This window comes from Haliotis asinina, chromosome 3, assembly GCF_037392515.1.
Source record: "Haliotis asinina isolate JCU_RB_2024 chromosome 3, JCU_Hal_asi_v2, whole genome shotgun sequence".
Classification (NCBI taxonomy): domain Eukaryota; kingdom Metazoa; phylum Mollusca; class Gastropoda; order Lepetellida; family Haliotidae; genus Haliotis; species Haliotis asinina.
Window position 1 is genome coordinate 3,245,023 of NC_090282.1, and position 22,029 is coordinate 3,267,051.

Here is a 22,029-nt window from a genome sequence, read left to right on the forward strand (position 1 = left end):
TGCATTAGGAACTGATCCTTGTCCATTAGCCATTGAAAAATCAGACAACCACCACTCCTGTATGGATTCTGGATTACAGGTGGTACAATGCCATGCTGGTTGCTTCAGGTGTTCAGGTTCAATCACCTGTATCCCATCCCTGCACTAAAAGTGCCAGGAAATGTTCCTTATAACATAACTGGTTTGCTTGCTCCAGACTTGATTATATACTGTCCTCCATCACAATGCTAAGTATGGCATTAAACTACAACTAGAAAAAAAACAGCATCTTGTGTACAATACAACAAATGAGTATGTACAAAAGGCATTTATTGACTACCAGTATGTATCTAAATTCATATGACAGAAAACCGATTGATGATTTACTAGGTATTATGAAAAAGTCTGAATAAGATACATTTCACGCGAAGCACCAAATACACATTACTTATTTTCCATCAAATCATGCACGGTTCTCCTCCCACAGTCTCCCGACCCTGTCAGATCTATGAAGCTGAGTCGTGTCGACAGTTGGATACACATCTCTTAGTACTGTACAAACTCCCTGGCCACCAGTTCACACTGGTATCACTTATATCACAACAACTATCCACTGTCTAAAACACAGGACCAAAACAACAGTAACTTACCTGTGTACTTCAAATAGTAATTACATTATCTGGTCATTTGTATATATGTCCCATTATGTGTTGCTTGTGTATCATTACTGACAAAATACAATGTGAAAGAGCTTGTTTGTTAACATCACTGACTGTCTATGAAAACTAGTCCAGTAATCTGACACCAGTAGAATTAAAGGACATTTCACTGCGGACTACCGTTTTCTCATGTAGTGCACTCTGTATCAGATAATTCCTTTCAAATTGGTTATATTATAAATCAGTTTCTTACCTTGTATGATTACTACAACTGGCTTAAACCACTCAGAACTGTACGTATGTACTATAATAGATGTTCTGTTAAGACACAGATTTTGCCCTGGTTAAGAGACACAACTCTGCACAGCAAATGTGGTGTCTCAGAACACTGGACCACCTGGGCCTACCCACGACCACTGTTACAAATCAAATTTATCTTAGGCATGCATCGAACATGATCTAGACTTAAGACCTAAAGATGGTGCTTAAATAGAGCTTTCACTCTAGCCAGGGACTTTACCCATTCCCCTCAGAAGAAAAACAGCTTCTGCCCACACTATGAGGAGGACATGCAAGCATGTTTGTGCCATATTTAGAAAAAGAAAAAAAAGCACTACCGACAATCAGAAATTCTGTGCTTTAAAAATTCAATGTACAAAGAAAAAAATCAGTTCCATGTGAAAGCCTGGAATGACAAAAAAAAAACAGGTTTGTGAGATATTCCCTGGAGACTTGGTGTCCTCACTCTGTGGTGCTAGATCCAAACAGCAGCAACATCCTGTGTTAGGACAGCATTATAGACAGACACAGTAGTGTTTAATTTGGATAACAACACTTCTTTGCAAAGGTTACACTTACTAATGAAAATACTCCAACTATCAAACAAAATAACACCTAAACCATTTTCCACAAAATAATGTTTGGTACTCGTTCCTGTAACTTTTTGTAGTGTTTATTTTTATCATCTCCATCTTAACAATTGTGTTACAAAAAGGACTGGTTTGTTGTAAAATGAAATCTTAATGAAACATTGATAAAACATAACCAGCTAAAATTTCATCATCTTCATACAGCTGTAAAAACTGCTTTGATACATCTATCAATTATAAATGTTTATAATGTTCAGGAGTTAGTAACAGACTATAAATAAATTATGTCCAGAAACTGCTGTAAAACATGAACAATGCAGGGAGTCCAGCGATCCTCAAATCTCTTCATGATCATTAAACCATGATGGCAATATCCAAATATGTGCATCAAGATTAAGGCAAATTATTTCTGCACAACCTTTAGCAATGATAAATGAACGTATGAAAAATGAAAACAAAAATAGTCAATGTTATTTTCTTATCTTTGAATGATATGGAAGTTAAATCTGAGATGATCAAATGACATGGATCAGTTACTAGTCTTGAGATGCTGCACTGTCAATGGTATATAGGCCTAAATGGCATACAAGGGAAATGTGTCTACACCTCATGAAGAGTACATTTAGCAATTCACAAACTGTCTAGTGCTTGGCCCCATTACACAAAGTCATCTGAGAGCTATGATGATCTTAAGCTCAAGATACAACAATCTTAGTTCTAAGACTGCATGGTGTAAAGGTGCACTCATGTAGTATATGGCACGAGAACATCACCTGCGCCAGTCAGATGATCAAGTGTTCAGTCAGGTGGACATAAAAGGTGTATATTCCTGTTCAGCTATGAAGATATACATGATATGCACACACTATGTATGATACAATGTCAGAAGGTTGAACCAATAGGACAAGTGAAGTCTACATGTGGTAATACTTGTCACACTATCATAAGAAATAAGCTAGTCAATAACACCTGCCTATACAAACATCACACTACTGTACAAGTCTAGTAGATCTAATGGATGAATAATGTCAAACCAAAATATTCACAAGAGTAATACACAATCTGATGATTAAAGATGCTTTTGTTATGTGAGAGTGAGCCTCAAAATATGTGTGTAAATGGTAAGTAGAACAAGGTCTGCCAAACGAAACAGATTTGTATAACAACTCTTCTTATAGTTTTCAAAAATAGATTTGCCTTTCTACATATACACACACGTAATGAATAGTGTTAATAATCAACTGAGCACATCAAGGGATATGTCCATGTTTCACCAGGAACTAGTTGGGTAGCATAACTTTATATATCTGTGTGTCTGAGATCGGTACCATATTTCTACCCAGTCAGGCTAAGTCCAACCACTTACTTAATAACAAGATGACAGCCATATCTTATGAAATGTTAGTAAAAATTCTTATTAAAAACCATTAAAATGAGCAATTTTTCACACATAAACAAACCTAAAATAGTAATCACACACCACTGTTTTGCATGACTACATTCACAGTGTATATCAGCTATTGTATCTTTGAACATTTCCAAAAGAATCGTTCCACTAGTAATTTGTAAATGCTGAACCTGCCATTGCTTAAATGATTCTTAAGTGTTTGATGGCACATACTGTTGTGTCAAGCTTTTGTCTTGCGAATTTTTTTTCATAACTAATTAAGACCCATTGCAATTTTTGACAAAAACATTTGTCAAATAAATGATAATTGTTGCCATATATAACTGTGATGCTGTTTTTTTTTCGCAATAATTCCGCCAAAACTAAACAGATGGCTTTGTGACACAGTGTTGCCTCTACCCACGATCTTGAATTTTGTATACACGTAACTGAAGAAGGAACAACATACTGTTAGTTCATACATTTTGATTCAGGATTAGTCGCTAATGTCTACTATGTGCAAGTTGTATGAGTCCAATACATAATTAAATTGACGTAGAGCTGGAATTCCAGTCAAAATTTTTAACAAGTTCAAGGTCTCCACCATGGAATCATAATCATTTAATGAACTCTCTTTTCACTGTTCTTTTGGTTATTACATTTGATAAAATTCAAAAGTAAAAATTCTTGAAACAATGTAAAATGATTACACCAAATGAACACACAGTTTAAGTACGTTGGCTCCTAAAACATATTATGCATTTTCAAATGCTGTTATCATAGATATATAAATGATGTTAGATTCTTGATGGCAAATGTATTCCTGATAAAACATGGATGACATACAAATATTGCTTTGTATATATAACATGAAGTCTGTGAAAATCTGGGGGATATAGGAGTTTTGACCCTACATGGTATATGTTAACAATCCTTAATAACACAAAATAACAATCCTCTCTCTGACTCATGCAAGTGTGTATCTTACAATACACCTGATAATTTTCAGGGACTGGTCACAAGTTATCTACACATACTGAACTACTTGTCATTCCAGACATTGTTTTCCATTTTCTATTCTGATATTAACTTTACTTAGGTTTCTGTTGGTGAACATATATAAATGTTTTCCAGATTTAAATGTCTTCCTCCAGTTTTTGTTTTCATAGAGATGAGTGGTTCCTTAAACATGTTTAAAAGGATTTCTGTGCAGTCAAACTATTGAAAGCAAAGGCTATCATCTTTCCAACTGGGTTACACTGAACAACTAGTGAATAGTATTGACGATTCCCACCATCTTGGTACACTAATGGTGATATTTGTAAAAGTCTCCTGATTCACATAGCAAGTGACCAGTTCCTTACAAGGGAGGAAACAACAGACAGGCATTGTGGGTATGCCTTGAGTACATTTCCACTAAGTCAGTCAATGAATTCAAACAAAGGAGACTGAGACATTCCTCTCTAGAGATGCAGGATCAGTGGTGTTGGCTGCCTCCAGCCCTGCAGTGGGCGGAGTTCTGAAGGTATGTTATCAATCAGAAACTGTACACTACTATTATACATAGCACTGGTGGAGGGAGATGCTTCCAACCCCTATCTAATACTATTGATTATGAAACTTGGTATACTGTTCTGTACATAAACAGCATAAACAAATTGTACGATTAGAAATTCTAAAAGGTTTCAAGATGAAGCTTACAATTTCCCCCCTAAAGTAACGGTGATAAAATACACATAAAACTTAACAATGTTTTACATACATAAAAACAAGATGCCATTTCTCAAATTCGCCAGATACATTCTTATAGAAATCAATTTGAACATGTTACATCTCATTTTGTAAAAGTTGACACAAAGACAAAGAGATGTCAATATTTGTTAACAAAGTCTAAGAGACAGTAAGGGTCTCAAGTGATAATACATTTTTCAACAAGTCCCACGCAGGTGAGTAAGGCATTCATAGCATCACAGATGGGTCCTCTCTTGTACTTGGCAAAGTTGGAAATGTTAGAATCAGCTGGCAATAACACGCTGATGACAATGTAATTTAAGATGTTAACATGAAAATGGTATCAATAGTCAATAAATATCCAGCAATATCATGAATTTCACATAATTGAACTTATCCCATAAATATCATATCATTAGAGTGGCAGATATTGAAGTGCTGTGGGCTGTGTCAGCTATACAGATATGTGACAATAAGTTTATTTCATTATACTGTTAGAGTCATTACTGTACTGTACACGGAACAAAAGGAGCAGTAATCTAGATGTATACTACACAACACTTGACAGGGTTCTCAGATATTTATGTTTTGGTATAAAACTAGAGGACAATAACCAAAATAATTGTGTCTTTTCTTGTTCTTAAAGCTTTTATGACAGAATCCAAACTGCTGTCTGAAGATCCCCATCAGGAGTTGAGTTGTATGTTCCATTGATGAGCTATAGCATCCGTTAGTACACAATATACATTTGTATCAAACAGGTTCACATCCCCTAGCAGTGCTATATATCTCAAAATGCACCCCATAATTTACATTCCTCCTAGAGCATGGTTGCATCAACCATCTCGAGTGCGTTTCTCTGGTGGTTCATCGGATGCTCCCGGAGAAGGGGTGGGTCTAGTCTGGGCATTTGAGGAGTTAGGTGACACCGGCTCGGTCTTTATACCCATTCCTGCTGTTCGAACGGGTATTGTGGTTGTTAAGATGGGCACTCCTGATGTTGTGGCAAATGTTAAGGAACCTCTGAAACAAATGAAATGACAAAACACTATTATTTGTGATTGTTAAAATTATAAAGATCATGTACAACAGTGAAAAAGTGAATGTTGTTTTACATCCAAGTCAGCTGTATTCCAGTCATATCTCTGAATAAATTAACCTGGCGGGAGTGCTTCGCTAAAGTAACAAGCAGAAATTAATATTCTGAAGACTCCTGCAATCCACAGTGTCTGTCCTCTCAAAAAACAAATTGTGCAGGTAGTTCATTGATGACAACTTGGAAAATGGGTGACAGTGACATACCCAGGAGTGAATTGCAGACCCGATGCTTGAACAGCTGCTGTAAGAGGGCCAGGACACTGCCCACCTGACCACTGGACAAGGGGAGACAATCCTGTCAGGTCTGCACTTGTTAACTGGAACTCACCTGCAAAGGGAAAAAACCAGGACAACCTGTACAGACGGAATTCTCTACAAAGGAATTCTTACAAAGTGACATTAAATCTAACACTGACCTTGTATATTGCTGAATGTCAAGACATGATATTAAATCTACTGCAAGACCTTGAGTCAAGCTTGACGAGACAGAACGGAAGCAAAACTGCTACTCGGTCGCAAATACTTGCTTACGTTTTACTTTTGTGTAACTAATTAAAATTTGTTGTCTCTTTGAGTTTGTCATAACCTTAGTCTACTGCAACACATGATCCAAATAAACACAATGATTTACATACCATTGACATACAAAGAACGCCAGGAGGCATTTGTTTTTTTGTGAATATTTTGCCAACATGAGAAACTTGTTTTAAAATACCACTGATGTAGCTATGAGATAACTCGTAGCGGCAAATTTACCTAGAACTGATAAGCGTATAATAGTGAGAGTCAGTAAACAATTTTAAGTAGTTACTGTAATAACATGTCCCCATTGCAAACATAATGCATTATTTTAAAGGTCATATGCAACGTAAAACACAACTTTGCAGATTCTGATATCTGTGTGAAGCAGTGTTGCCATCTACAGTGGAAGTAAAGGGTCCTTGAGATTTGGGCCCTTAGTATTGGAATCTTAAACTTTTGACATGAAGGTTGAGGAGGATTCCTTGCCTTTCATGAATAATATAAAAAAATGCATCTAGCAGACGGTCAAAGTGTATCCGTAAGTAAATCCACTAAAACTTTTTAGAATTGTAACTAACAAAACTATCCAAGATCAGAACACATCAATATTCCTCACCTGACAGGAGGGACGTTGGTATGGACGGATTCGTATTTGCAGCCGGTGTAGCCATAGTTGACACAACAGGAGTTTCTAACGTAGTTCGAGGATGACCCTGTAAAACAGTGTGTTCATTCAATGGGAACTGTAGTTTCAGAATCAAACTAAGAGACCAGTTCTTTAATTTGGTGTCAAAAGAATAAAGTAATTCAACATTTTGAGAAAACACCTCATTGTAAGGGTGCACTGCCATCCCAGTGAAAGTCATTATCAGGTGTACTGCCATCCTGCTGAAGGTCATTATTGGGGTGCATAGCGCTCTGTTTACATTTTTCCCTACATTAACCTGAAAACTGCACTAACATAGTTGGGCTGTCTTTCTGGTATGAGCACTTTCAGGTTTGGTTTCTTTTCTCCAGCAGTTTCCCTTGGTGATTCTCGAGGGGCTGGCGAGGTACTAGGTGGTGCTGGCGATGTGCGCGCAGGTAGAGGGCTGGTCGTCAATCGGACACCTGAAACACAGTCTGCATATTTGTTTGCTTCAAAGGAAAAAACATCTAACAGATGGCTTAGGATCTTGGCAAGATTGTAGATATACATTTGAAATAACTTCCCAAGTATATTCTAAATATAAATCACTGCTGTTACAGAATGAGAAAAACATGTTACGTAGACAATAACTCCATTGTAACTCAATGTTTAGAAGGAGACCAGGACAGAAAGCATAGTTCAGAATAGAAGATACTGGTCTTGAACTACTGACAGTTTGACAAAGACGTTTTTGACTGACTTCCAGTTAACCAGTCATTTGTCATTTTAAGTTTGAGAACGGTTTGATGTGAACTCTTAAGATGCATCCTTATATATTGAAGCAGCAACAATTATCATCTTACATCAATGCCACACCATACAGGAACTGTTGGAGATGCGAGTGTGCATAAGGTGTTATCAGGCTAAACAAAACAATAATAATATCTAATATACTTTTATTTCTTTAGTGATCATGACAACAAGAAGGTAGGTTGATGAACCAGCTTTCAAACCGGACATATAATTATGATACAGATTTCAAGGATCAAATATATTACCTAAACCTAATTTTGAGATCAGCTTATCTGTGATCATATACCCCGCCCCCCACTGACCTGATCCCCCTGAGGGACTTGCATTGGAAACCGGTGTCCCAGGGGGTTGCAGCAGGACAACAGTAGGGGCCACATTGGCCCCAGTGGCGGTCTGTGTGACAGCTGTTGTGGTGAACGTCTGGGAGGAGCTGAACTGCGACTGCACTGGCACTGCCACAGGCATGGATGTTGGCTGGTATGTGGCCAGGCTCTGCAGCAAAAGACAATCTCATACAACACTTAGCACAACACACACTGCTGGGTCATCAACATGTCACCATCAGTTATTGTGGGCACATGAGCAAGAGGTACTATGGCCCAACATGTATACAGTGCAAAATGCAAGTCAGCAGATGTCTGGCTAAATCAAGTAAGCAAGGAAATATTATCCCATGGTAACCCTCATCCTCGATATCTCCAGGGTATACGTTCCGATAAGTCTCCACTATACCCTGGACACATCTACGGCTCTGCCAGATAAATGTATTACCTCCCTTGACTGTCTTTTCATCCAATCAGGTGTCTACGCTGGGAAGTTGAGCGAACCAATCACAACTCACTTTCGTTTTTTTAATTATTTAACCGATTATACTTGGCAACATAAACCATGCAGAGGTTCTCTGGAAGAGTTAGAAGGCGTTCTTGCATATGTTGTTTTAAAGTTTCGGACCTGTCAATTTGTTTGTATGATTTCCCTAAAATCTGGGACGCACTGTGGGCAAACCTTCGCAGTTGCGACCGCTACCTTTGTTGACACTGGCAAGCTCTGTTATAACAGCGGCCTAGCTGATTGGCTACTGTGAGAAGGCGGAGCCAGCAAAGGGAGGTAATAAATTTATCTGGCAGAGCCGTAGATGCGTCCAGGGTATAGTGGAGACTTATCGGAGCATATACGCTGGAGATATCGAGGATGGGTAACCCTCAGCACTGTCACTTACCTGGAGATGCAGTTAAGAGTCTGAACTGTCATCAAAGATAGACACTCAGAACACTCATAACTTAGGCTTTAGAAGGACAAATACACAGGCTTGAAATCAGCATCCTCAGCCACACATATCTTTGAAAAATGTATTTAAAAAAAAAAAGATGCCAAAACCACATTGTAAGTGTTTTCTGAGTAAAAAATTGATATTTTATACAATCAAATGCAACATGTCATATTTGGGATTTAACCCCCACACTCAGAGGCACCTCATTGTCAGCACACAAAGTCAGCTGTCTAACCCACTCAGCCACCGTGACTTCCACAAAAATGGAAAAATGTATGATATGTGTTACATCTGACCACTTACTAAATGGCACTGTGTAATCATAGCCTCTGGCAGTGGGAGTAATGCAGGGGTTCAAATTGTTTTTTAAAAGAGACTTAAAGGCACGCCCTTAAATTCCTTTCAGTACGTTCAGCAGTACTCTTATATTGAAACAATAAGGCATATGTACTCCTCATGTTGAAAAATTATCTGGAGCTCTGCTGTTAACAAAGTCTAGGTTGACAAATAAAATAATGCGTCTAAAAAACAAGAAGATAGTAATTATAATCCAAAAACAGAATTCGACATAATTTAGATAATAGGTTCGAAATTAAAGAAAAAACGTATCGGGGACCCAAAATGCCTCAAACAGTCCTCATCAGGCAATGAAGAAGAGAGTGACATGCACGACGAATATCAAATCAAAATTCATGTCTTCACATGACACTCAACTCCACAACCTTATATTATCTGCTCAATTGTTCATAAAAAATAGCTGTCCATTACTTTCAAACAGTTGACAGGAAAGTGATACAAGCAACTTTGTATTATAATCTGGATTGTGCCATTGATTTCCTACACAAAATGAAACCATCACTATTCATATGTCCTTGTATTTGTCAAATGTTTCACCTTCATTTCTCATTCAAAAAACCCATTCTGCACTTCAACCTTATCTTTTCAACATCTAAAAGACTTGCTGTATCTGCAACATCCCACCCTCCATTCAACTTAAAGGTCACATGCAAAAAAAAATCAAACGGATTAAAACACAATTATCACTTATTCATGACATATAATATGCAATGCTGCTTGTAAAAAAACAAATAAACAAAATTATAAGCATATAATCGCGATTCAAAATTGCAATATTCTGTACTTGGGCTTACTTCCCTTGAAACGAAGCCCTCAGGAGACTACACCCAGTCATAGCGGGTGGAGGTACACTCAAGTGTAACAACGGCTTCTGATTGGTTGCTTTATATGCTGATAAGCCAAGGGCTCATTGTGTGTACAGAAAGATGATCTGTTTGATGGGCATTTTAGAAGTATGGCGAGTCACAAGAGAGTAAGATTTTTTATGGATAACAACATCATTTATTGTACTTGATGGGTCATTTCAGTATGGATTCATATACCGCTGTCAAACAAAATCATTTACACTACAAGTTGTTATCGATAAAAAATGTATATAGAAATGTTGGGTCTTGTAAATACATGTTCTCTGAATTTGCGTTCGATCCTATCAAAAATCATCTCAGTAGAGATGGTGAACCACTGCGTGGCTGGAAACTGTCATTCGTCCAAGTACAAAGCAGGACTTGAAACTGACAAGAGTTTGCACCAATTTCCGTCGGATCCAGTCATGTAGTTTGTTTGCAACCCACAGACATAAAACGTGCCATGTGTACATGTGTATGTATGTTTGCCTAATTACACAATGTGGCAGAGACAGGACTCGGGTGCACAAGTCATAAATCATTTATTTTGTCTATGGTGTATAGCCTGATAGGTGTTAAGTTGAAATTGCATATGGTCAATAATTAAAGCTGTGTATTGCATACTGTATTTAGCAGACATTTAGGTGTCAATAACCAGACACTGAGCTTTCTCTATGACAGAAGCTGCTTACCACAATCACGTTTTTTTATATAATGAGTAGATTAGTTACTTGTTTGTAGACACAACCAAGATAAGACTACTGCTCACAACCCCATACTCCGGGCACGCATACTGTTAAAGCTCCACGAACCTATTCACTGCACATGCGTTATAAGCGCAGTGCAGCACAGTGCAGCACAGCCATTGAAACCACTTTTTCCCCCCGCGCTGGGGGAAATTTAGTGAATTGTTTGAACTCCAATTTCGCGGGCTTTTTCACATCGAGTTTTTATCAACTTCATAGGTTGAATTGGTATTTTTGATGATTTGTTTCGGTAAGTGCATAAAGAAAGGTATCTGAATCTGCCAAGTTGTGTTTTACGTTGCATGTGACCTGTAACTGCACTTCAGGTACCATTCCTGCACCTTTTCCACTGATGCTTACTCCCTATGCAGCATACATGAAAACATACCAAACTCAGTCAACGTTTCCTGCAACACTCAGCCACCGATCACTGCACTCTATGCAACACCTCTGATGCCCAATATCATATGTATCATATCCAATCAACCTTGCCTACGTGAGCATCCCAAACACATACCAATCACCAATCAGTCTGACAACTAAACAATGCTTCCTCTTCAAAGTGAGTGAGTGAGTGAGTTAAAATTTAATGTCACATCGGCAATATTTCAGCCATATCGTGACGGGAACGGAACATTAAAATGGAATATATGAGTATTATAACAATCAGTCGACGAAGGACAGTAAAACAACTAGAACATCACAGAAATGAATGTAAAACTAGTAGCTATGCCTAAAACAATTTATCTATAGAGGACAATACAATATAAAACCGGGCTATAGATTGCCAACAACTGAAGGTAGATCACCATACTAGGGACCATGGGGACTTACAGTACTTTTGCTACCTGCATGGGCCCTAGCTGGATTTACATCATCCCCTCAGCCGTCAGCAATTTCGGAAATCTAGCCATACAATAAAAATACACTTATACTACCATTAAAAACGTGGAAATTTAGAATTTACTTTGTATGTTTGTGGACTTACGTACCCTCTCAGGAGGACAATAATTTTACAATACTTCAACCCCCTTTGAGGGTACAGCCACCAACAATTCAAGTTACTAATTCAAACTACCAGTCATTAAAATACATCTATTTACAGAAACATATTATTCAAAATTCAACCAAAAAATCAATTTCTTTTAAAAAACCTATAATTAAATGAGAATTAACGCTGGTAAAAAGATCCTTAATTGTTTTAACTGTAAAATACTTATCCCTTGTGATGGAGAATTCAACACAGTCAAGCAGAATATGCTTGACCGTGACTCTCTCATCACAAGGGATACAAAATGGAGGATCTTCACCTTTTAACAGGTACGCATGAGTGTATCTAGTGTGGCCAACACGACATCGTCGCAAAATAACCTCTTCAAATCTGGACTGACAACCCAAGTGGGTATAACCAATGTAAGGTTTTGTCTCATGTAATTTATTGATACCCACTTGGGTGTCCCACTTCTTTTGCATGAGATCACGGATATAAGATCTAATGGTGGCTTTGTAATCACTATAAGGAATAAAAAGTGGTGTCACAGATTTGTTGAGTGCTGCTTTAGCAGCAAGGTCAGCCAGTGTGTTACCAGAAATGCCTACATGGCTGGGTAACCAACAAAAGACGATGTCGTATTGGCCAGTAGCAAGATCATTAGACAATTCAATAATTTCTATTAAAAGTGGATGTTTGCAAGAAATATTTTTAATAGCCTGAAGGCAAGAAAGAGAATCGGAATAGATTATATATTGTTTACGTTTCGGGTGTCTTTGAATATATTTGAGAGCTGTTAATATGGCGTTAGCTTCAGCTGTAAAAATAGAACTATTATCTGGTAATCTAGAAGATATTGTTCTGGATCCAATGACAGTGGCACAAGCCACTGCGCCACCATCCTTGGACCCATCTGTAAATAAAGGTTTGTAATTGCTATATTTATGCTTTAATTGATGATATTCTTGTTTATATTGTAAGACATTTGTTTCTGATTTTTTAAAAAATGTTAATGTTAGGTCAACTTGTGGTCTAACCAACTGCCAAGGAGGAGAAGAAAGAAGACGGGAAGGCGATATACTTTCCAGCTCAATACCGGCAGAAGAAATAAATGGTTTAATTCTGTGCCCAAGAGGTGGAACAAGAGAAGACTTTTTGTTATACAAATCCTCATAAAGGGGATTGAACACACAGTTATAGGCAGGGTTAGATTCATCAGAATATAATTTAGTAGTGTATTGTAAAGACAATTTTATACGACGTTGAGTAAGAGATGGTTCATCGGCCTCAACGTAGAGACTATCAATAGGTGAAGTTCTGAAAGACCCAAGGCAAAGTCTTAAGCCTTGATGGTGGACAGAATCAAGAAGTTTAAGGTTGCTGTTGCAGGCTCCACCATATACGATGGAACCATAATCGAGTTTCGAACGTATGAGTGATCGATACAGGTGTAAGAGGGTTGCTTGATCCCCTCCCCACTTTGTGTTGGAAACAACTTTCAACAAGTCAAGAGCCATGGAGCATTTAGTTTTAAGGGACTTGATATGAGGCAGAAATGTTAAATGGGAGTCAAAGATTAGGCCCAAGAACTTGGCCTCCTTTACAACTTTGATGGGAGTGCCATCTAGAGATAGTTCAGGGTCCTTATGTGGTTTATATTTTCTGCAAAAATGTATACAGTTAGTTTTGGATTTAGAAAATTTAAAGCCGTTTTCAAGACACCATTTATTTATTTTGTTTAAACACAACTGCAGTTGTCGTTCAATAGTATGCATATTTTTCCCACGACAAGAAATATTAAAATCATCCACAAATAACGATCCATCAATTGAATCGTTTAAAACTTTTGATAAACTGTTTATCTTTATGCTAAAAAGTGTGACAGACAAAATACTGTCTTGTGGAACACCCTGATCCTGATTGTAATGATCAGACAGGGTACAACCCACTCGAACTTGAAACTGTCTGTCCTTTAAAAAATTTGCTATAAATTGAGGTAAACGACCTCGCAAGCCGTAGTCATGTAGGTCTCTTAAAATACCATATTTCCAGGTTGTGTCATATGCTTTTTCTAGATCAAAAAAGATAGACACAGCATGTTGTTTATTAATTAGTGCATTTTTAACAAATGATTCTAAACGCACTAAGTGATCAACAGTACTTCTGTTTTTACGGAAACCACACTGTATATCAGTTATAAGGTTATTTGTTTCCAAGTACCAAACTAGTCGATTGTTTATCATGCGTTCCATGGTCTTGCAAACACAGCTAGTTAATGAAATCGGACGATAATTGGATGGATCCGTATGATCACGTCCAGGTTTAGGTATGGGTACTACTATGGCGTCACGCCATGAGGGAGGAAAGTTACCCGATGTCCAAATATCATCAAAAATATTGAGAAGAGTTTCTAGGCAGGATTCTGGTAAGTGCTTCAGGAGTTGATAATGTATGTTATCAGCTCCAGTAGCAGTGTCATGAGCTTGATCAAGAGCAGTATGGAGTTCATGAATAGAAAACGTTTCATTATAATCTTCCCCATTATCAGAATTGAAACTAAAAGTTTTCTTTTCTTGTTGTTTTTGATATTGCTGGAATTTTGGTACATAATTTGAAGAGGAAGAGTGTTGAGCAAGGGTTTCACCTAGTTTATTAGCAATATCTGATTTATCAGAAAGCAATTGATCTCCATGTTTGAGATGATGGACAGTAGATTTAGTACCTTTACCTTTGATTTTCTGGACCATGTTCCATACCTTGGACATGGGTGTCCGAGAATTTATTTTGGACACATAATTTTGCCAAGATTGGCGTTTGTTTTGTTTAAAAGTACGCCGCGCTTTAGCATTTAAAATTTTAAATTTATTTAAATTATGTACCATAGGATGGCGACGGAAATAATGTTCTGCCTTTTTCCTTGCCTTCCTAGCTTGTTTGCACTCATCGTTGAACCATGGTTTTCTTATGTGTGGAACTACAGAGGAATTTGGTATACACTCATCAGCTATGGAATTCAGTTCATCAGTAAAACATTTAATAGCATCAGGAACGTCAATAAAAAGTTCGGGTTTAAGTTTTTCAGCACACAGTGTTTCATATAAAGTCCAGTTAGCCTTTGTAAAATTCCGCCTTGATGATGGAGGAACATCAGATGGAGTTACAGCTTTTAATATAGTAGGAAAATGGTCACTTCCACAGAGGTCATCGTGGACTGACCATTCAAATTCATTTAATAGTTCTGAATTTGTAAGTGACAAGTCGAGAGCAGAATAAGTCCCTGTACCAGGGTGTAAATATGTGTTGGAACCATCATTATAAATACATAAATCATTGTCAGAACAAAAGTCCTCCAACAATTTACCTCTAGTGTTTGTATTTACACTACCCCAGAGTGGGTTGTGGCCATTTAAATCTCCCATTATAATACAGGGCTTCGGGAGCTGATCATATAGAGCTTGAAGATCGGTTTTGGCAAAAGCCGAAGATGGTGGAATATAAAGAGAGCATAGCGTAAACGCTACATGTAAAATAATTCTCACTGCAACAGCCTGCATATTAGTATTAAGTGAAACAGGGCTTTGAATAACATTTTGTTTGACTAGAATGGATGATCCGCCAGTGGCCCTATCACCCAGAGGTGAAAAACAATGATATGCATTAAAATGGCGAAGGTCAAATGCATCTGTTTGTTTTAAATATGTCTCTTGGAGACATAACGCTGAAGGTGTGAAATCTTGGACTAATAGCTGTAATTCATGTAAATTAGTCCTCAAACCTCTGCAGTTCCATTGTACAATATTATTGGAATAAACTATCTTTTGGGGGGATTTTTTGGGGATCTACCCCGCACTCTTTTGGAGGGCGACAAGCTATGTGCCCTAGAATGGACGTTTTCAGAAACGTCCATATCTTCAAGAGACCCATATTTATTAAACAATTGAATTTTATTTTGTGACCCCTTAGGAGCTCTGCCACTTTGCTGTTTTGAAGCATCAGACTTAGGTTTGGGTTTAGTTTTAACAATTTGTTGTCTATCAGCTGTTGAATGAGACTCAGAGCGTGACTGTGAAGATGACTTATGATCAGAGGACTTTGATGTAGTAGGAAGTGATTCCTCAGTCTGGGATGATATAGCAGGGTATAAAACCTGTGGGGAGTCGGAACTGACCCAAGTCAAGGTAGTTTGGCATCCTGTGGATGATTTTGTTATTTTAGAGCTGGATTCAGATGACGATTTTGCTACTGTAGCATAACTTTCTAGAAGGTCAGATCTCTTCACCAGTTTCTTTGCCTCAGAAAAAGAGATATTTTGGGTGAACTTTATTTTGTTAATTGCCATTTGCTCTTTCCATATTGGACACTGTTTTGACGAAGATGAATGGTCGCCAGAGCAGTTAGTGCATTTTTTAAAGTCACTGTCACAATCTTCTGTTGTGTGTGTCTTCTCACCACAGTGAGCACACACAACAGACAATGTGCAGGTAGATACACCGTGTCCATATTTCTGACATTTAAAACACCTGAGCGGGTTGGGGATGTAGGTTTCAACTTGGATATTGCAGTAACCCGCCTTTACTGATTTGGGAGCATTTGGCAATGAAAAAGAAAACAGATAGGTATTTGTTTGGATTGTTTCATTGTTTTTTCGGGTGGAAAAGCGCTTCACATACAGCACACCTTGATCCTTCATTTCGCATGCTATATCAAGCTCGGACATGTCAGCAAACAACCGATCACGATCTCTGACGATACCTTTACTTGTGTTCAAGGTCTTGTGAGCAGAGACCGTGACCGGAATGCCCACAAAAGATTCAATGTTCATCAGATTGGTTGTCTGCTGTTTCTTGCCACACTCTATTAGCAATGCACCCGAACGCAAGCGTCTAATGTTCTTGACATCCCCAGCAATACCTTGAATGCCCTTAGATACTGCGAAAGGGTTCAACTTCAATGGTGTCTTGTCCGGAGTCTCAATAACGAGGAAACGTGGCCAATACTCAATCGATAGAGACGGTCTATGAGAAGTATCAACGGGATCAATTTCAAGTGGACGTTTGGTTTTTTTGGGGGGTATTTCATAAGCCATGATTGGTGTCATATGATTCATCATCCGAGCTCCCCACCCACCACGGAGTATCACAAGGACAATGCTAAAGCAAGCGGGCCTCCAGCTTGCAGCACCAAGGATACCCGGATGATATACTCCAGCAGAAGAATTAAGAGATTAATAATTCTACCAGATTGGCCCATGAGCCACCGCCTTCTGGCATAGGACTCTAGGCAAATTACAGAACAACATACTTCAAATTCAAAATGTTTTAGATTATAAAGCCAAGTCCAAATTTACAACGATTCCAAATGATATATGTACATTGATAAATATAATAATGCCCCATGCACAGGGCTTGGCATGACCAGCCGATTGGTCGAACCGGGCCTATTCGACCACCCGTCTAGGCGAAGTCAGGGCCGAAGTGGTGTATTGAGCAACAGGAACACGGTTGCAAGCTCCTATTGCTCTCAACCACCAGGATCCCCTCCTCCACCGACACAGGGCTGCAACCCACGGCAAACGGGTTGGTGGACCAAATATCCCCCCGGGTCCACTACGGGGATGTCGGCGAGCTCTTGGCGTTACCCAGCACCCACCACGAGGAGGTGGCTCGCCACGGGTGCCTCCTCTTCAAAGCTCTGCAACCAGCAGTCTACCTGTACAGCATTCCTTCATGGATCCAGTCAAATTTTAGACAAGGTAGTCAGTCATTAAATGAAACTTACCCCAATTAACCAGGTCTTCAACATGGCAAGAGAACACTGACCACTGGGCTACCCCACTATCCTAGTTCAGAAACAGATCCTCCCCATTCTGCCTACCTTGACACCCCCGTGTTGCATGACCCGAGCATACTCTTGATCTATCCGCTTGTAGGATTCCTCTGTGCGTGGTGTCAGTGTGTAGTCCTCATCCTCGCCATCCATGGAGTCATTGCCTCTATGCTCCTTCTTGCTGAGCAACTGGAATACAGACACTTTCAGTACAAGAACATTTTATCTACTATCAGACTTCTTTCAGATGTCAAAAACTCATGTAACCTTTTAGCAAAAACTAGAATTAACAAAAATTATCAAAACTTTAGTAGCAAAGAAATAGAAACTCATTAACATTGTGGAACCATATAGTTGCTCTTCCCCCTCCATGCCAGCTGAGGTACTCACATCAACAATGTCCTTGTTCGTCTGGCTGACCACAGTGTCGTTATACTCTGTGTACTTGAGCAATACCTTGTCCATATCAGAGCTAGCATACTGATACAGCTTGTTGTTGCTGGTGAAGATTATCAAGGCAATTTCACAGTCACAAAGAACACTCAGTTCATATGCTTTCTTCATCAACCCAAACTTACGCTTGGTGAACGTCACCTGCATTAACAATGAAAGCATTTATGACATTTACACACCACTGAGCAGATTAATTTCTGAAATTCAAATTATTCTGATAATTTGTCTGTAACTTTTGCATATTTTGGGTTCATAGATGTCAAAAGAAAATCATTTTTGACATTACATGCTAGTGAGTCACCGAAGACACTCATGACTAAAGAGCTGAAGATCTATAGCTCTGAAAATGGAACAAGAACATTTAAAGGTAGCAGTATTCCTTACAAAAAATGGGGATTTCTAATGGCAATACAACTTCAATGCTTCTTATTTTCTATCACTGTTAAACGACTTGTCAATGTTGAAATATTAACCACCAATGTCAATAGATCCTCACCAAACCAAAGATTAAACACTGAAAATTTATGAAGTCATTAGATTCACAAGTACAATAATTTTGAAACTCTGTGTAATACTTAATATCCTTTTGTGCCACTTTAAACATTATAACAGCAATGTAACAACTGGAACACAAGATCTTATATTTTGAAATAATATTCATTAACATCATTATCATCATACCAAGTTTGATAAAAACATTAAATGTTTTGTTATTTCAAGAAGAAACAAACACATTAGACATCACCCACTCATCAAAATCCATTATGTCTTTCACTAAAAACTTCAGTGATTTCTAGCTTGCTGCTTATAGACAAAAGGAGGTTACTATTAGGACAAGAGTTAAAGTGTTTATTTCCCATTTCCATGAATCTAATAATCAGACAATACCACATCCTGCTTCAGGCACAACTTGCAGGATGTCCCAACATACAGGAAGTAGAAGGACAATACCTGCCGATTCCTCTCGTCGTTGATACGAGCAATTTGTATCTTTTTTCTGCCCATCTTGTTTCAGGATTATCTCACTGAAATATGAGAAGAACCAAGTCATACATTAAATTCAAATCATTCATATCATTTCAAACAAGTGATGCATTAAATTGTTTCTTTCTAAACTCAGAGAGATTTTTCCAGATTCAAATCATAGTGCTGCCCTTGGCAAGAAAACTGGTAAACAACTATTCTTGTGTCCAAACTGGGACTTTTCAAAAGTTGAATTTTCTTAACACTAGTTTGGAGGTTTATAACATCATATATCAACATTGCATCTGATAATAAAATATATAAGTAAACAAGAAAGCATCTTACTATACACAAAACCTCAATGCAAGTTTTTTTTTTCCAAAGTTTTTTTCAAAGCTTATTTAAAAAATATAGATGTTTTGATGCAGTATTCAAACATTAAGCGACCTTTCAGATAAAATCACAACAGATAATCCATGGATTTCAACTTCAAATATTCTTTCACTTAGAACAATGTGATCCTCACAGATGCGGCACTGGTATTTCAGAGCTTTTAAATGTTTCATTTAACAATTTTCATCAGACATTTTTTTATCTTTTATGAAATGCTATGACATGAAGCAGATGAAGTGTACATCACCCAGGTACAGTCATAGTCAAGAATTACAATTTACTTCACATTTATCCTTCAATAACTGTCACAGGTCTGTTAAACACTGCAGTGTGTTGGTGTGGTGGTCCAGTCTGATTGACTCTATTGCTAGTTATAGGATACATAGAAGCTTGAGCTTTGTAGATCATACCACTGTTACAGCAGCTTTAGTGTAAAACTCCTTGACATCATACAAGTAAAGCCACTGACACATATACCTTGACATGCATATAGTCACTCAGGTGGAGATAAATCCTACATATCTTTTATTATTTCTTAATATCATATATATCACTTTTTGAAACATCACTTTGACAACATATACTAGATTTTGTCTATGTCCAACTAATGAGCCCTTCAGAAAGTCCAAATATAGAACCAAAGAATCACTTAAAGTGAAACATCAGCATTATCTGAAAGTGAATCTGAAATGAATCAAACAATCTGTCCACTGATGAAAAAAGGGTGTAAAGGGAATATGAATTATGATGGAATGACAACAGATAAGTTGTCAACATTATTGCAAGTTGTGTTTAAGTAAATGCGACATTTACATCATGAGACCTGGCTGATATAAATCACTTGTGGAAACAAGGCTTGAACATCAATAGGCTCTTGTGATAATGATGAACTAAAGGGGTCCCTAATTCAACACTTACAGAAAGCTTCATGGACATACTTTAATACGACAGCAGAGTATGACAATGGTTGGGTCAGGACATTCTGCTTAAAGTCACCTCTACATCTCAAACATATATAATCAATGCAAACCGTAAACCAAGGCACAGCACAACCAATGCAAGTTGTATTTATAGACATGATATGTGTATCATCTAACTGTACATGTCAAACACATACATAACATACAGGTACAATAACAGTATTAAGGAAGTGGACAACTAAATACAGTAAAGTTTGGTCTGTGAAAACAAAATTTGATGCCTAACATTAGAAAACAATTCCTCTGTTTGTCAAAAAGATTATTTTTTTCTGACCTACATGAGGTATCTTCCCGGTAGGCTACACAAGAAAGTAACATTTGTGATCTAACTTAACATCAGTCTCTATTCTCGGCAACATGAAGTGGGAAGATCATATCCATAATATTTCCACATTTTAAAACTCAAAAATCATGTCCAAAAACAAACAATTACTAAAAAAGATGACATTTCTATATTAAGATTTCTGTGTCACTCACATCCAAACCAGGAAGAAGGCATTGTGGGGGAAAAATCAGACTCAAAAATAGCTATCTTCAAATCAGATACACCAAACACCTCTAGAACATCACAACAGTTTTCAGAGTTTAACATGAGCCAACCTGACAGAGTCAGTGACATCCCTGAATATGTAAACACATCTAATGAACGCACTTATACACTGACCTTCATTCAACAACTTCTCCCGACAGTGAAAGAAAATGTCTGCCAAGCCTGTGTCATGATAGAGGGGAATCCCCTGCCAAAAATAGCAATGACATCAGTGCATTGAGCCAGCTTGTCCGATCATGACACAGACACATGCAGACATTTTGTTTAAGCCCTGGACACATCACTGAGCCTTAAACAATGGTTGAGTGATTATTGATCTGACCCCAACCATCCTGTCTTTCAGCTGTCTTTAAAGTGATGTGGAGAAAATATTCCAAACTACTGAACAGTTCTGTAACTGATTGAAACAATCATGATCTTCAGTGGAAACTTGGTTTAAACTTAACACTAAACATGCAACAAAATGTAGAAGTAACCAATGAATGAGCACCTACATTTGTGAAGAAGGATAGCAAGATATGGGCGAGCAATTTCTGGATTAGTGTAAGTTTTAGCACAGTTATCAATCAAGTGATCACTCTCACGGTAGTAAAGAAGTTGTTCATCCATATATTGCTATCTGCCTTCACTGCTCCAACCTTTAAATGCCTCCCAAGTTACCTGATTGTGTATACTGTCTGTGTAAACTACATTGCACCAGAACAGTGTTTGTATGACAATATTGATGACACAATTTACACATTGAAAACCATTGATAATTATTCCCATGGACAATGGTTATTTGTCTCTTGCCACAAAGCTGAAGCCTAATTTCCCACCTAGCTCAGGTAGCACATATATTATGTACTGAACGAGAACACTTTCAATGTGCACGAGCATTATGTATAAAAAAGCAGCTACACATCTAGCATGTTGTACACACAGTGACAATGCATACCTGATGGGTAAAACAACACCAGACTCTGCCCA

The 22,029-nt window shown here is 37.9% G+C and overlaps 1 protein-coding gene across 2 annotated transcripts in view; it reads right to left on the minus strand.

Moving 5' to 3' along the window:
* Nucleotides 1-292: 292 nt before the first annotated feature.
* The window catches only part of LOC137277310 (myocyte-specific enhancer factor 2A-like), a 31,716-nt gene continuing 9,979 nt past the window's right edge, over nucleotides 293-22,029 (minus strand). Inside the window, exons 1-9 of one of the 2 annotated variants that reach the window (XM_067808979.1) lie at nucleotides 21,175-21,228; nucleotides 19,126-19,199; nucleotides 18,112-18,315; nucleotides 17,770-17,910; nucleotides 7,989-8,178; nucleotides 7,207-7,355; nucleotides 6,862-6,958; nucleotides 5,928-6,051; nucleotides 293-5,648 (exon numbers count right to left, since the gene is read on the minus strand). In XM_067808979.1, the coding sequence (XP_067665080.1) occupies nucleotides 5,462-5,648; nucleotides 5,928-6,051; nucleotides 6,862-6,958; nucleotides 7,207-7,355; nucleotides 7,989-8,178; nucleotides 17,770-17,910; nucleotides 18,112-18,315; nucleotides 19,126-19,179 (1,146 nt within the window). In that variant the 5' untranslated portion in view covers nucleotides 19,180-19,199; nucleotides 21,175-21,228 and the 3' untranslated portion in view covers nucleotides 293-5,461. Of the gene's footprint in view, nucleotides 5,649-5,927; nucleotides 6,052-6,861; nucleotides 6,959-7,206; nucleotides 7,356-7,988; nucleotides 8,179-17,769; nucleotides 17,911-18,111; nucleotides 18,316-19,125; nucleotides 19,200-21,174; nucleotides 21,229-22,029 lie in introns of those variants that run through there. The other variant, XM_067808978.1, reaches the window with a different exon arrangement.